The following is a 15360-nucleotide window of genomic DNA, read 5'->3' on the forward strand; positions in this document are numbered from 1 at the left end:
CAACCAGGTTGTTGTGATTATGGTACAATAGTGCATAAATATTGCACAATTTAGGTGTTAATAAGGTTTATTTAACGCTAAAAATGTAATAATCATTTCGAAGCATGTGCTCAGCAAATGAAATTTCAGGTTAATTACTTAATTTGGTGATCATGGTTTCAAATCAAGAACCTAATTAGTTTGCTTAACCAACGCATGAATGAATGAGGTGCAATGTCAGTGTAGTAAACCGTGTGATATAGAAGTTTCACAATACAAGATCATAAGAAACTCATTACAATAAGATTCAAAGGATAAGAAAACCGTAAGATTAACATTTGTGTTGCTCAAATCAAGTATATCCATAAATTCAAGGACAAGTTATTACTGTAGACCCTCACATGCAAATGGCTTTTCAGAAATCAAAAATAAGTAAAAAGAACAAAAAGGTCACCTACTGCTCCCCATAATTACCTTTATTTTTCCTTTCCAAGCTACTCCATATACTTTCCCTCGCATGCAAGCATGCCATTGTTATCTGTAAGAAGTTAATACCTATTTGGGTTTTCTGAGAGACAGCAAAGAAGTCAATAAAGTTGGTAGGGAAGAGCTCAGTTATTCATGAGACTTCAGTTACTTCTTCTGAAGTATTGATATGAACACCACAAACGCAAAAACAACCATGTACCGTCAGCAGTTATTATTTTGTAATGCCTTCGTTTTTTTATAACTGATAGGAAATCCAAAATTTCATTGAAAAACCTCAACTTTTGATATGATCATGGAGCTACTTACGGCATAATGTGGATAGATAGATGATATGTAAAACAGCAGTGTTCTAAATCAAAGACAGAACATGCTACCCAAATATCATGTTTGACAGTATGGTTTGTTTTGATGTGATGGCTTTTATTAGGCATAGTAGAACTTCACCTTCTGGTTTATGAATTGATTTCTAAAGGAAATATAGGACAGATTAAGATCAAAAGACATGTAGGCAAGACTATAGCTAAGTAAGTTTCAATATTAGTTGAACAGAACAAGATTCACCTAAAGGCGTATTAACCATTAATTCACTTGTGAACATAATAGCTCAAGTGAATTTTATTGTCACACATTTTAGATTAGAATAGCCACTTATTTTCGGTAAAAATAAAACAACCATCCATGGCTTCACTAAAACCAACAACTCCTTTGAATTTGCTAAGCTCATTGAAGACTTGGCTTGTGCCCAAAAAAAAAAATGTCAAAGATCTTTCATACTTCTATATATCTAATTGTGGGCAAAGTTAGATTGGTACTAAATATATTATAAACAACGTATAAACATTCACAATAAATTGATAAAATGATATCATCAATCACATACTGTCACAACTCAAGTAAAATGATTGTTTCAAACTTCAAACCAGTCACACTACATTGCACATAAGAAAGAACACCAGAGTAGATCCGCAGAAATTAACAACCATTACACTAACATTTGATTACTACATGAAAGGATCTAATGCCATGTTCTCACACTTCACACAAATAAAGTAGCTATACACATAATAGTATGCTTTTTACTTTCGCTTTGATTGCTTTGATTTTTTTGAGGATCTTCCCTTTTCCAACTTTTTCTGTGCAGCTTCAAATTCCTCTTCAGAGGGTTCTGGCATATCACTTCCACCATACTTTGATACTAGAGACGCAAACATTGAATCAAACTGACCTTTCCTCTCATTTCGGCGTTGTGATATGATTGCACACAGATCTGTTTCAGACTGCTTATTTGACCTATAAAAAGCAATGGATCAGTCATCCATTACAGAGTAAATCAATTAATAGAACAAGCAAAACCCGGTTGATCAACTTACTTTGCCTTCCTCTTTAAAGGACTTGTGGGTGGTTTGGTTTCTGATACTTCCTTAGCCCATTTCTGGTAGGCTTTTGTTGCCTTTAATTCTCCTGCAGAATTAAGAGAACATTAAACAAACAATCATCAAGGAAGATGCTTAACAACCATAGAAAAGTATTTATAATGGACTCCAGATTTTGGTATTTAAGCAAACAGTCTTTGTTATAAAAAAAACATGTTACTTTTTATCCTAGTTATAAGAAACATAGACCAATTTAAGAGTATTAATTGTTGGAACTCTTTTACATCATTATCTATGTTAACCGGACATTTATCTATTCTCTAACGAGTATTGTGAGTATTTTTTGGCGAAAAAAAAATTAACATTAACTCCTTCAAATGCTTTTACTTGGTCTTGATGATTTGGTCTTTCTTTCTTAGAAAAATACCAAAGGAGTTAATATGCTAATTCTGCGCTAAAGCCTAAAAGCAAAATAACTGCAAGGTCTCCCACTATCTACTGACTTGCTTTTCTAGTGTAACAGTTCAGATTCAACATATATCTTCTCCTGCGTAGAAACTAAGACCTATACCAAATATCTGACTAAAACCTTGTTCGGCAAAATCTAGTTAATGTCCCTTACCAGCAGCTATAGCCTCATCAAGAATGTCCTTGAATCGGTGTGAGTCAAGTTTAGCATCTGAACAAAGCATTGAACAAAAAAGTCTGCAAAGAGAATTTACTTCAGATAACACATTCAAAGCCTCTTACAAAAATGACTAATGCACACCACAAATTAATAATGCTTTCTTACCTTTTCATATTCCCCTTGTACTTTTTGTACAGCTCAATCAAATCATTTTTCTCTGAGTCAGAACCCCGGTAGTTTGCTTCAAACTCCTCAATATCAGCTTCAGTGACCTGTGGTTCATTACAAAACAACGCATATAAAAACATGTATACCACAATGCATCAGGAAAGGGGATAGCAAATATTCAACAAATACCTTCTTGTACATTGTTTTGAAAAATGCGTGAAGATTCTGAACATCTCCTGCCAGATCCTGATTAACAGAAGAGATAATGAGTCATAGATGTCTGCAACATAGCTAAACTGTTTAAAGTGTCCAAAATGCTAATTGTTGGGCATTTACTATACTAGTAACTCAAAAAACATTTGATACTTACATATTTTAAGTAGTTAAAAGCATTCAATAGAGAAATCAAATGCTCATTAACTAGTGTTCTTAAAGAACTCATTAGCAAGACTTAAAAGTTCTTATGAGAAAAGTGTGAAGCAACCCATCTGAATGAACATGTTAAGCGAGACAGAATATGGGCATACATATATAATTGGAAGGAAAAAATAGACAGAATCTCAGATTACAAAGTGGAAATTGAGAGGAAGAGCCTTGGTCTCTCAATCTAGGGGCTACTTTTAGTCCGTTAACACCATTATATTCCTATATTCTGATTCAGTAGTATTAGATAATTCCCTCAAATAAAATTTAACAGACCACAAGGACTTGCTAAAAACCTAGGCATTCAAATTGTAAATCCAACATATTATGCCGGATTAATTCATCTTGAACAGCAAACGAATTAATAAAAAACAACAATAGTACTAGCACCAACAACACCACTCACATCATCATCAATGCAACCAGTCTGATCATAGAGAGCCCGTTTCTCTTCGTCTCCAAGAATGGAAATAACTTTTTGCAATTGCTGGAATTTCTCTTTAGCCTCCTGTATGAACACAAGTAATTACAATTACCAACCCAAAAAAGCCAACAAACAAATAATAAAATATAAACGCAATCCACAGCATAACAAGCAGCCTTAAAAAATCACCTCATCACCAGGATTCTTATCTGGATGGAGCCGCAATGCCAATTTGTAATAAGCCTTCTTTATTTCTTGTTGAGAGGCCGTTTTCTCCAACCCAAGAACCTAAAATGAAGTCAACAACGGATTTAGCATGTGTTTAGATGCACGGTTGAAGATGTCAAGAATTATTTTTGTTGAGGAGTCAACAAGTGGAACAAATAACAATGGCAACTAAACCAAATGATCCATTGAAAAAAAGGTTTAACCAAGAACAAATCTAGAACCTATGTGCAAGTGCAATTCCAAACAATCAAACCAGAGAACAAAGATTTTTGGACGCAGTTTGGCCCAAAAAAGATCCAACACCAAGAAATTAGCCGCAAAATAATAAATTTAAGCAGTTACAAAATGAGCTTATTTCTTCGAATCAAAACATAAATCACTGATTCATTCCCAATACTCTAGTCTAGCCTTCCATTGAAAATTTCACAGATCAAAGAATAATAAATCACTTCAATTCAACTCAATTTAAAAGAATCAATTTTACAAAAATCACTCAAAATCTCATTTGATAAACACTCACCTTAACACACACAAAAATACAAACTTTGTTCAACATGGTCATATATAAACAAAGAAAAAAAAGAATCAAATCACTATTGTAGAACAAAAAACCAACATAAAAAAAAAAAAAAAAACATTCAGACGCAAAGAATAAACTAAAAAATATTCTGAGAAAAAGAGCGAAATGAAAATTTGCAGAGGCAAGATAATAAAGCGTGAATTTGCGATACCTGGTAGAGAGTCTTTTGAGGTTGATCTTCAATTTCTTCATCATCGGAAACCCTAGTTTTCTTCCTCGGCGCCATTTTTCACACAGAGAGATTTGTTTGATGGATTTGATAGTGCGTTATTGTGTTTGTGTTTTAAACTCAAAATTCGTGCATTTAATTTAATCAATTAATCGATTTTTAAACAAAAAGTTTGTGGTTGTTCCCGCTATAATTTACGATTCAGGTTTATTCCTTTATTCTTTTCCCGCCGTTATGTTTTCGTGTGAAACTGTGTGTCTGTGTGTGGACATAACCCACATTCCACGTAACCCATGGATAATTCCCAAGGCCCAACCCATTTTCAGTTCGACAATCTTTCTCTAACTCCTATTACATGACTTGGAAGGTGTGTATACATCAAAGAATATACTTTATATAGTTTGGAATTATACTTTCAAATAAATTATCTTGTCTATAACTATAAGTGAATGTCAAATAGTAAAATACAGCATGGACATTTGATATGTTGAATATGTGTTCAAATTTGCAGTAACATGTTATTTGTAATACTATTTTAGTTTGACAAATTTTAAAGTGGTTTGTATCTTTTTAACCAATGTCCTTGTAACATAACACCATTTTAAAAATACTTTCACTTCAAGAGAGAGTAAATAGAACAATCACTTGTATATACCTATTTACCAAACAAAAAAGATCAAAATTTCAGATAATTTTTTTCACCATTTTCCTTTCATTGGTACGGTTAACTCTTCCTCTTACGTGTAAACTTCACCTGTCTCACAAGTTCTTAAAAAATAACCAAATAAAACCCATATGCAAGTAGGAACTCAATCGTGTGGTTGATTATACGACTAAACAAGAGCATAAAATAAGGAAAACTGAATATTAGAAGCAAAGGAAGTAATAAAATTTAGGGTTTCAAGGAAGAACGAGAAGAATTTGGGGAAAAGCTGAGAATCAAAGGAGATGCTTAAGGATTTGCATCATCATCATCCTCTAAGAGTTAAGGTGGGTTTCCCCTTTCCCTTATCCCTCGTGCATAATTTAAATTAACTACTCCCTATGTCTCGGATTAACTGAGTCATTTGCTCATTTCACACATATTAAGAAAAAAAATGGTTTTAAGTGCTCTTGTTAAATATTGGTGCATTATCCACTATCATAAATGCAAAGTAAAATATATTGAACTAGTTTGGACACCCGTGCCAAGCACGGGCTAGAATTTGATTATACTTGACGTAGAGAATATTATTATGTATCATGTATCGATTAAAGCTAAAGATTTGATAAAATAGTGGAGGTTGAAAAACAAACAAATGGAAAAAAAAAACTCATACTTTAACCTTAAAGTTTTGAATGAAGATGTGGTATCATTCTCACTTGTGTGGTTGTTCTTTCTCCAATGTGCTGATCCACACCAGTGATGTCTCCCCTTGAAGGTCCAACGACGGTATCATATCCCGGTTCAACATTGTGGGGGAGTTGTTCTTGGTGGTGGATCACGTATACAGAGACTATGATACTTAGTGGAGAGATGTTAATTTGTCAACTGTGAGTAACAATTTCACATTATATGCAAGAATAGATGTTGAGCAACATATATGTATGGTGACTCATATATCTAATATCTTACGATTGGTGCAATATCAATTTCACTTATATGATTGGTCTTAGTCTAATGTGATGATACAACCCATTGTAGGCTTCCAAGAAGACATAATATTATGATGATTTTTTTGTTTCAGTTTTTGGCTGTCATTTGTTGAATTTTTAGCCTTAAATTTTAATTTTTAGATGTCATTCGCTTTCATGCAATTTTTTTTATTCAACCTTTGTTACTATAAAATTCTTTACTTTTGGTGTTTGGTGGAATCATAGTGGAAAATATAGATGTGTTAGGTCACAAAATACATGTTTATTAGACAGTTTATATTGATGTGGTATTTTTTTAATGGGTCTAATATTTTGGTAGCATAATTACCAGCAATCGCCAACGCCTTCAACAAATCCATAAACTATCAGTAACTCACTATATTACCTATACTCTCATGGGTAAAACATACTTTCCTTAGTTTGTTCCCTCGTAATTTCTCTCATGTTCAAATTCCTTGTTCATCTTCTTTCTTTTATTAATTTACTTTCTTTCTTCGCATGAAAGAAACAAACAAAAACACTCCTCTATGAAACCACCACCAACCAAATTTTTTTACGATGTTGTATCTTTGATCTGATTTCGCTATCTCACTATATCACATACACAGAGATTCCTACCCTTAAGAGAGATATGTTAATGTGTCATGTGAGTTAAACTTCTATTTTGGATGCAATAATATATATTGAGCAACATATGAATGAGTTGATAATATGCCTAATGTCTCGAGTTTTAGGTGAAGATGTGGCGTCAATCTCACTTCTGGAGTTTTATTAGTCAAATGTGATGATTAAATTCACTGTAGCCTCCCTTATAACTACAAATATTATGATGAATTATTTAATTTTTTTATTTTTTAATATAATATCTTAATTTTTTAATATTCAATATATATTTTTGGATGTCGTTCGATTTCATTCAATTTTTTATCCAACCTCTATATTTCAAATATTTTCATTTTTGATCTTTGATGAGATTGAACAATAGAAAACTACATATATGTTATGATGAGTTGATAAAGTACATGTGTACATGTTTATTAGACATTTTAAAATGATGTGGAGTTTTTTTATTGAGTCTATTTTTTGGTAAAATAATTACTCATAAATCTCTTACTCCTTCAAATAACCCATCAAATTATCACTAATACACTCTTTTCTTAATATTTCCACAGACAAAACACACACTACTTTTTTCCCGTTATCATTTCTCTCATGTTCAAATTTCTTTTTCATATTATTTCTTTTTCTATTTTTCTTTCTCTCTTTTTCATTAAATGTCGTAACATAAATCACCTTCCATGAAACCACCATCAACCAACCTTTTTTACTATGTTTTGCCTTCGTCTAGCTTTATTTGGCTATGTCACCAGATCTCAAACGAAGAGAGTCTCACATTTAACGAAGATATGTTAATGTGTCAATTGTTAAGAAACAAATACGTGAGATGATCAATATAACTAATGTGTTAAGATTTTGGTGATGATGTGGTGTCAATCTCACTTTTATAGTCGCACTTAGCTTAATGTGTTGTTCTAACCTATTTCAGTCTTCTTCAAAACTCCGAACATTATGATTAACTATTTTGTTAGTTTTTTGATGTCATTTATTTCATTTTTATATTAAATATAAGTTTTTGGATGTTATTCATTTTCATGCACTATTTTTTAATCAATCTCTATTATTTCAAATTTCTTCACTTTTGATCATTGGTTGGATTTAACTATAGAAAAATTCTCACGTAGAATGTTGAGTTGACATAATTCGTGCTTATTAAAAAGATTTAAATGTTGTGGTGTTTTTTAATTAGGTATAATTTTTTGGCAAATTAATTACCCAAAAATATCAAACTTTTTCGATAGACCTATAAAATTACCAGCAACTCACTTTATTTCTTATAACCTCATCGACAAATACACAATTCTTTTTTTTTTTTACCTGTATCATTTATCACAATCTCAAATTTATTTTTCATCTTTTTTCTTTTTCAATTTCCTTTCTCTCGTCTCATAAAAGTAAGAAATATAAACCTCCTTCTATTTAATTACTATCATCCCATCTTTATGACCATGTTGTGCCTTCATTTGACCTTATTTGCCTATGTCACATAATTACATACGTGGAGACTCGCACACTTGAGAGAGAGATGTTAATATGTCAAATGTGAGTTAAAATTATAATGGAGAAAAGAGAAGATGTTGAATAACATATAAGTGATATGAACTAAAAAAATTGTATGAAAATGTGGTATCAATCTAGTTTTTGTGGTTTCTCTTAGCATAATGTTACGATATAACCTAATGTAGGCTACACCGGGAATTCCAACATTATGATAATTTGTTTTGTTAGTTTTTGCGTGTTATTTTTTTAATATCTTTAATCTTAACATTTAGATGTTGGACGTCATTCATTTTCATGCAATTTTTTTTGTCAAGGCAATATATATTTTTATTCAACATCTATTATTTCAAATTCCTTCACTATTGGTCTTTGGTGGAATCTGAAAAAGGAAAATTATAGATGTTTATTAGACATTTTAAATTGATGTCGACTTTTTAATGAGTTTGATACTTTGATAGCATAATTACTAAAGTATCTCAATTTTCTTCAACGTAACAAACCCATAAAATTCTCACTATTCTCCCTTACTTTTTCTCTCATGTTCAAATTCTTTTTTCATCTGATTTCTTTTTCTACTTTATTTTTTCTCTTCTCATGAAATAAATGAGTGAAAACATCTCTCTACGAAATGGCCTTATTTGGTTATTTCACCATATCATAGATACAAACAGTCTCACGCTTAAGGGAGAGATGTTAATGTGTCGTGTGTGAGTTAAACTTCTACACATTAGATGCAAAAGTACATATTGAGCAGCATATAAGTGAAATGTGGTGTCAATCTCATTTGTTTTTAGGGGTATGTCAATCTCATTTGTGGGGTTTCTCTTAGCCAAATATGAAGATCCAACCCATTGAAGACTCCCTCATAACTTCAAACATTATGATGAAATATTTTGTTAGTTTTTTAATCTCATTAGCTTAATTTTTTACATTAAATATAAAAAAATCATTTTATTTTTTTGCGTTATTTTAAATTCCTTCATTTTTTGTCTTTGGAGGAATCTAAAAATGGAAAAACGCTAATGTGATATTTTAAGTTGACAAAATACATGCTTATTAAAAAAATATATGATAGATAAATTAGGGAAATAATTTGATGAGTTACATATATACGCAAAACCTTTGATTAGTTTTAGGATTAATTAGAAGCTGACCCACTTGTGTTGTTTTAATTTTTTGTATTATCCGTTTAGGGTCGACCTACACTTTTGCGTGGATTTACTGGGTTAGGTTTATGTCCCCCCTAATTTGTATTTGTATCTCCCCCTTTTTTAATAATATAATATATATAAGCACAAATGAATAAAGTCTAGTTGAGACATCATATATTCTCTTTAAATTGTGCTTTTAATTTAGAAAAAAAAATTACAAATATGATACGTAAAATTTACATTTAGATGTCAATGTATATTGAAGGAGGACACAATCGAAAACCAAACTCTCCACTCAACGAAAAAGGGATTTGAGAATTCGAGAAGAATTTCAAATTTTAGAATGAACGTTGAATTTTGAAACAGTGTGAAAATGTTGAAAGTTAGAAACAATATTTTAAAAAATAAAAATCAATTAAATAACTTCAATTACCCCCTTCCCCTCAAAAAAGAAAAACATCAATTACCCCTTTAATTTTGTGATATGATCAATGTATGGATATCTTAATGGATAAATGCATAGTTGACTAATGATATGATAAATGTCTAATCTTGAATATTATATTTATGCATTACTTTCTCACTAAAAACTGAAAATGTACATGCTGATGGGGATTAGTTTGATAACATTTAATGAGCTTAAGCACCATATATGTACACGTGTACTTTTGCATTTTCTGAAGTCAAATCTTTATAACAGAGAAAGTCTTTTTTTATATATTAAAACACATTTACGTGCATTTGTTATTATTATTATTTTTGACAAATACGTGCATTTGTTATTAAAACATATGCCATAATTTTTAAAAAAAATAAAGATAAACATTGTAGGAAATTCGTAAAATTGAAATTTGAAAAATTACCGAGTTATTGGTAAAATTTAATTTTACATATCATTCAATTCTCCTTTTAAATTATCTTTGTTATTATTATTTCACAAAAAAAATTCCTTTAGAATCTGGCAAATAGACTTTAATTTTACATAAAAAAAAATTGAGGACACATCAAGGTCAGGACATGTCTCATGACTCAATAAGCACTTTCAAATTTTTTAGAGATCCCTTGTTAAAGAGATCTTCACGCTAATTGCGGAGATTGAATCCACACCCTTGAAATTGAGTCAACTCATTATTAGCAAAACCAATTATTTAAATAGTGAATCAAAACATGATATCATATAATGTTATCATTTAAATAACATTTTTTCATCTGACTAAAGAAACCAGACATTTAACAAAATCATTTTAATTTAAATTACCACATTAATGACTATTATTTAAAGAACTTTTTATTTTTTAGTCTATTATTTGTCTGGCCTATTAAACGACACAGTTTAATATTTATTGGATCAACCCAATTAAAATGACACATAAAATATAATTATTTTAAATTATAAAAATATAAATTTCAAAATTTAATGAAATTTTTTTGCGAATTTGTCAAAAACTTTTTTATGTGAATTAAATAGTCCCTTAAAACAAATGAATATAAAACATTAATTAAAAGGTTAAAAGATTCAAATAATTCATTTTTTTATACAGATAGGAAAATCGAACTACTTGAATTTTAAATGTCTTCCATTTATTTTTTATAATATACTACTTCAATATTTGTTTGTTTTCATTTTTTTTTTGGTTTAGTTGTTTCCTTTTTTTGGTAGTGTTTAGTTATTTCCTTTAATTAAGGGTTATAATTAACGCTATCATTTAATTTTTTTTTCTGTTCCTGTCTGATCCATCAAATGAGGCATTTTCATTCTAAATAATTAAATGATAAATTTTAACCTTTATATAATCATTCTAATTTAAATGACATATTAATTAATCTTAAATTGCTTTATCATTATATTATCCTTAATAAATGCGAAAATAATTATATTTGAGAACTATATTAAATTATTAAGTATACAAAAATACATGAAAATTTTGTGTTAATATAATTCATTTTGTTTAGTTATTAAATTATTAAATGGATTTTTTCTCAAAAAAAAAAACATTTTGGCTTGTTAAAAATACCAAATACGTGAAACTTAGAAAGAAAAAAAAAAGAAAACAAAAATAAAAAAGGAATGACATTGAGACAAAAGATTGAAAATAATACAATTTTTGATTGAAATGGTGGGTGGAATTGTTTGCAAATGGATGATATTTATAATAAAGGGTAGATAACAAAATTAACAATATTATTTAATAGTCCCCACAAAAAAAATTTATTTAATAGTAACTATCTAATTGACAAATTAAAGGAGAAAAAGTCATATGTTGATTATCAAATAAATAAGATTAAATGACACTTAAAGGATTGTGTATTATCTCATATATGGTCAAAAGAAATAAAAAAGAAACCATGTATATTGCTCAATGGTTGATTGAAGCTTTTGATACATTATATTGAAAAAACCATGATAAGTGAAAAGCAGTCATAGTAAAACATGATGATTTAAGATGTCTTCTTATTAGAAAAGGTTTGTCCAAATTAGATGATGTGAACCAATTGTATGCAACCTTTATGATGATGTTTAACATGTCCGGAGATGTGTTTAAAATCATCAATTAGGATTCATCAAATAAGAGTTCATGTGTAGGATTCATCAAATAAGAGTTCATGTGTAATATACGTTTTTGTGCAAGACAAAAATTCATAAAATAGATATAGATAAAGGCTAAATCAATTTATTGAGATTAGTTTATCGACATATAAATTCATTAAATAATATTCAATAAACCTAAGGTATCTAAACTCTAACATCTTGATTCTATATCAAATACAAAACATTGTCTTGACTAAAAATTATATTGTTGATGTTGAACATCTTGAAGTCGTAGAATGTAGACACATGATCTCCAATGAGATCCTGGGAAAGTAACATTATCAATTAACAATTAGATACAAATAAAAAAGAAAATCAACCCCATAATCTACGACCAAGTGATTAAACTTCTATGATTTCAAAACACATAAAATACTTGTTTTTACGAAATTTTTTATGGGGGGAAGAGACACATGAAAATAATGAAAAACAAATTGTCTATATATAGGGAAAAAAATCATGGCATGATCAATTTTGATTGGTTGATGAAAACTAAATGAGTCATTGTCCATCTTGATTGGCTAATAAAAAAAACAAATGAGTCATAATTCAATTTGATTGGATGATAAGAAAACATTAAATGTGATGAAGAATGTGAAGATGCCACATGTACTTTTGCCCATAGAAGTAAGCTTTTGTATTATACTAGCATGGACACCCGTGCCAAGCACGGGCTAGAATGTCGTTATATTTGATGGAGGGAATATTGTGATGTATCAGGTGTTACTTAAAATTTTAGATGGAGTTTTGGTTGTATCATTATCACTTGTGTGGTTTCTCTTTATCCAAATTGTCGATCTACATCAACGTAGGCTCCCACAGAAAGCCCAACGGTGGTATCACATCCGGGTTCGACGTTGTGGGGGATCGAGAGTTGTTCTTGGTGGTGGACTACAGACACAAAGATCCTAACACTTAATGGAGAGATGTTAATGTCTCAAGTGTGAGTTAAAATTCCGTATTGTATGCAAGAGTAGATGTGAGAAACATATAAGTGAAATGACTCATATACATAATGCCTTAAGACTTTGAAAGAAGATAGGATGTGAATCTCACTTCTGTGATTGATCTTAGCTTAATGTGATAATACAATCCATTGTAGGATCCTAGCCTAATGTGATGATTTGTTTCGTTATTTTTTGAGTGTCATTTGTTTAATTTTTCATCTTAAATTTTAGTTTTTGAATGTGATTAGCTTTCATGCACAAAAAAAAATAACCTTTGCCATTTCAAATTCCTTCACTTATGGTATTTCATGGGATCTTGCAATGGAAAAATGTATATGTATGATGAGTTGACGAAATACATATTCGTTAGACGTTTTAAATAGATGTACATATTTTCAATAAATCTAATATTTTGGTAGCATAATTGCCCAGTAATATTCAACTTCTTCAACAAATCCATAAAATCACCAGCAATTCATTATGTTTCCTATGCTCTCACGAATAAAACGAACACTCCTTATTTTTTTTTCTCTTTTCATTTCTATCAAGTTCAAATTCATTTTTAATCTTGTTTTCTTTTATAATTTACTTTATCTCTTCTCATGAAAGAAAGAAACAAACACCCCTCTATGAAACTGCCGCCAACCCACTTTTTTTACCATGTCGTGTCCCTGACCTTATGTGATATCTCACCAGATCACATACATAATAGTCTCACACTTAAGGGAGAGATGTTTATGTTTCATATGTGAGTTAAACTTGTGTGCAATAATATACATTGAGTAACATATAAGCAAGAAGAACAATATACCTAATGTCTTAAGATTTTACGCAAAGATGTAATGTCAATCTCACTTGTGGAGTTTCTCACAGTCAAATGTGATGGTCCAACCAATTGTAGACTCCCTCAGAACTCTAAACATTATAGTGAGTTAAACTTGTGTGCAATAATATACATTGAGTAACGTATAAGCGAGAAGAACAATATACCTAATGTCTTAAGATTTTATGCGAAGATGTGCTGTCAATATCACTTGTGGAGTTTCTCATAGTCAAATGTGATAGTCCAACCCATTGTAGACTCCCTCAGAACTCTAAACATTAAATTTGTTTTTTTTAGTTTTTGAATTTCATTTGTTTAACTTTTTATATCAAGTATAAGTTTTTGGATGTCATTTGCTTTCATACAATTTTTTTATCCAATCAATATTATATCAAATACCTCCATATTTGGTCTTTGGGTGAACGAACATGCGAATGGAAAAATACAAATGTGTTATGCTGAATTGAAAAAGTACATGATTATTAAACATTTTATAAAGATGTGGCTTTTTTTTAACCGAGTCTATTTTTTGGTGAAATATTTACTCTTAAATTTCCAACACTTTTTAACTGACCCATAAAATTGTCAGTAACTCGCTATATTTCCGATACTTCCATGGACAAAACACACACTATTTTTTCCCTTATCATTTCTTTCATGTTCAAATTTCTTTTCATATTCTAATTTAATTTTATTGTTGCTAAATTTATTTCTCTCGTTTCATGAAAGATGGGAACACAAACTTCCCTCCACAAAAACACCATTAATCCATTTTTTTTTTTAACCATGTTGTGCCTTCGCCTAACCTTATTTGACTATCAACAAATTACAGACTCATTGAGTCTCACACTTTAGAGATATATGTTCATGTGTAAATTGTGACTTAAAGTTCCACATTATTGGATGCCAAAGTAGACGTTGAGAAACATATAAGTAAGATGCCCAATACACCTAATGCCTTAAGGTTTTGGATAATGATGTGATGTCAATCACAATTGTGTGGTTTCACTTAACCTAATGTGATAGTCCAACCTACTGTAGACACCCTTAGAACTATCAACATTACGATAAACGGTTTCGTTAGTTTTGGGGTGCCAATTATTAAATTTTTATATCAAATTTATGTTTTTGGGTGTTGTTCACTTTCATGCAATATTTTTTAATCAATCTCTAAGATATTAAATTCCTTATCCTTTGATCTTTGGTGGAATTTAACCATAGATAAACACTTAAGTGTTATGCTGAGTTAACAAAATATGTGCTTAGTAAATTCTTTATATGTTGTTGCGTTTTTTTACCCGAATCTAACTTTTTGGTAAATTAGTTTTTTTAACGCAATCTAACTTTTTGGTAAATTAATTATACAAAAATCTTCAACTCCTTCAACAATTTCATAAAATCACTTGCAACTTACTTCGTTCTTTATAACCTCATGGACAAAATGCACAATTCTTATTTTTTTTAACCGGTATCAGTTCTCTCAATCTCAAATTTATTTTTCATCTTCTAATTTCTTTGATCTCTTCTCATGAAATAAAGGAACAAAAACACACTTTTAGTAAATTACCATTAATCTACCTTTTTGATCATGTTGACATCGGTTTGACCTTATTTTGCTATGTCACGTAATTACGG

At 30.1% G+C, this 15360-nt stretch overlaps 1 protein-coding gene across 1 annotated transcript; it reads right to left on the minus strand.

Moving 5' to 3' along the window:
• Positions 1-1288: 1288 nt before the first annotated feature.
• LOC146909859 (chaperone protein dnaJ 6-like) lies at positions 1289-4592 on the minus strand. The gene is made up of 8 exons (XM_085729847.1): positions 4444-4592; positions 3674-3772; positions 3467-3568; positions 2827-2883; positions 2635-2741; positions 2464-2546; positions 1839-1929; positions 1289-1758 (listed from the first exon to the last, which is right to left on the minus strand). The coding sequence occupies exons 1-8, from the start codon at positions 4516-4518 to the stop codon at positions 1545-1547; spliced, it is 828 nt and encodes a 275-aa protein (XP_085585973.1). The 5' UTR covers positions 4519-4592; the 3' UTR covers positions 1289-1544.
• Positions 4593-15360: the final 10768 nt, after the last annotated feature.

Source organism: Medicago sativa, chromosome 7 (genome assembly GCF_051527215.1).
Source record: "Medicago sativa cultivar Bolivia chromosome 7, Bolivia_mono, whole genome shotgun sequence".
Lineage (NCBI taxonomy): Eukaryota > Viridiplantae > Streptophyta > Magnoliopsida > Fabales > Fabaceae > Medicago > Medicago sativa.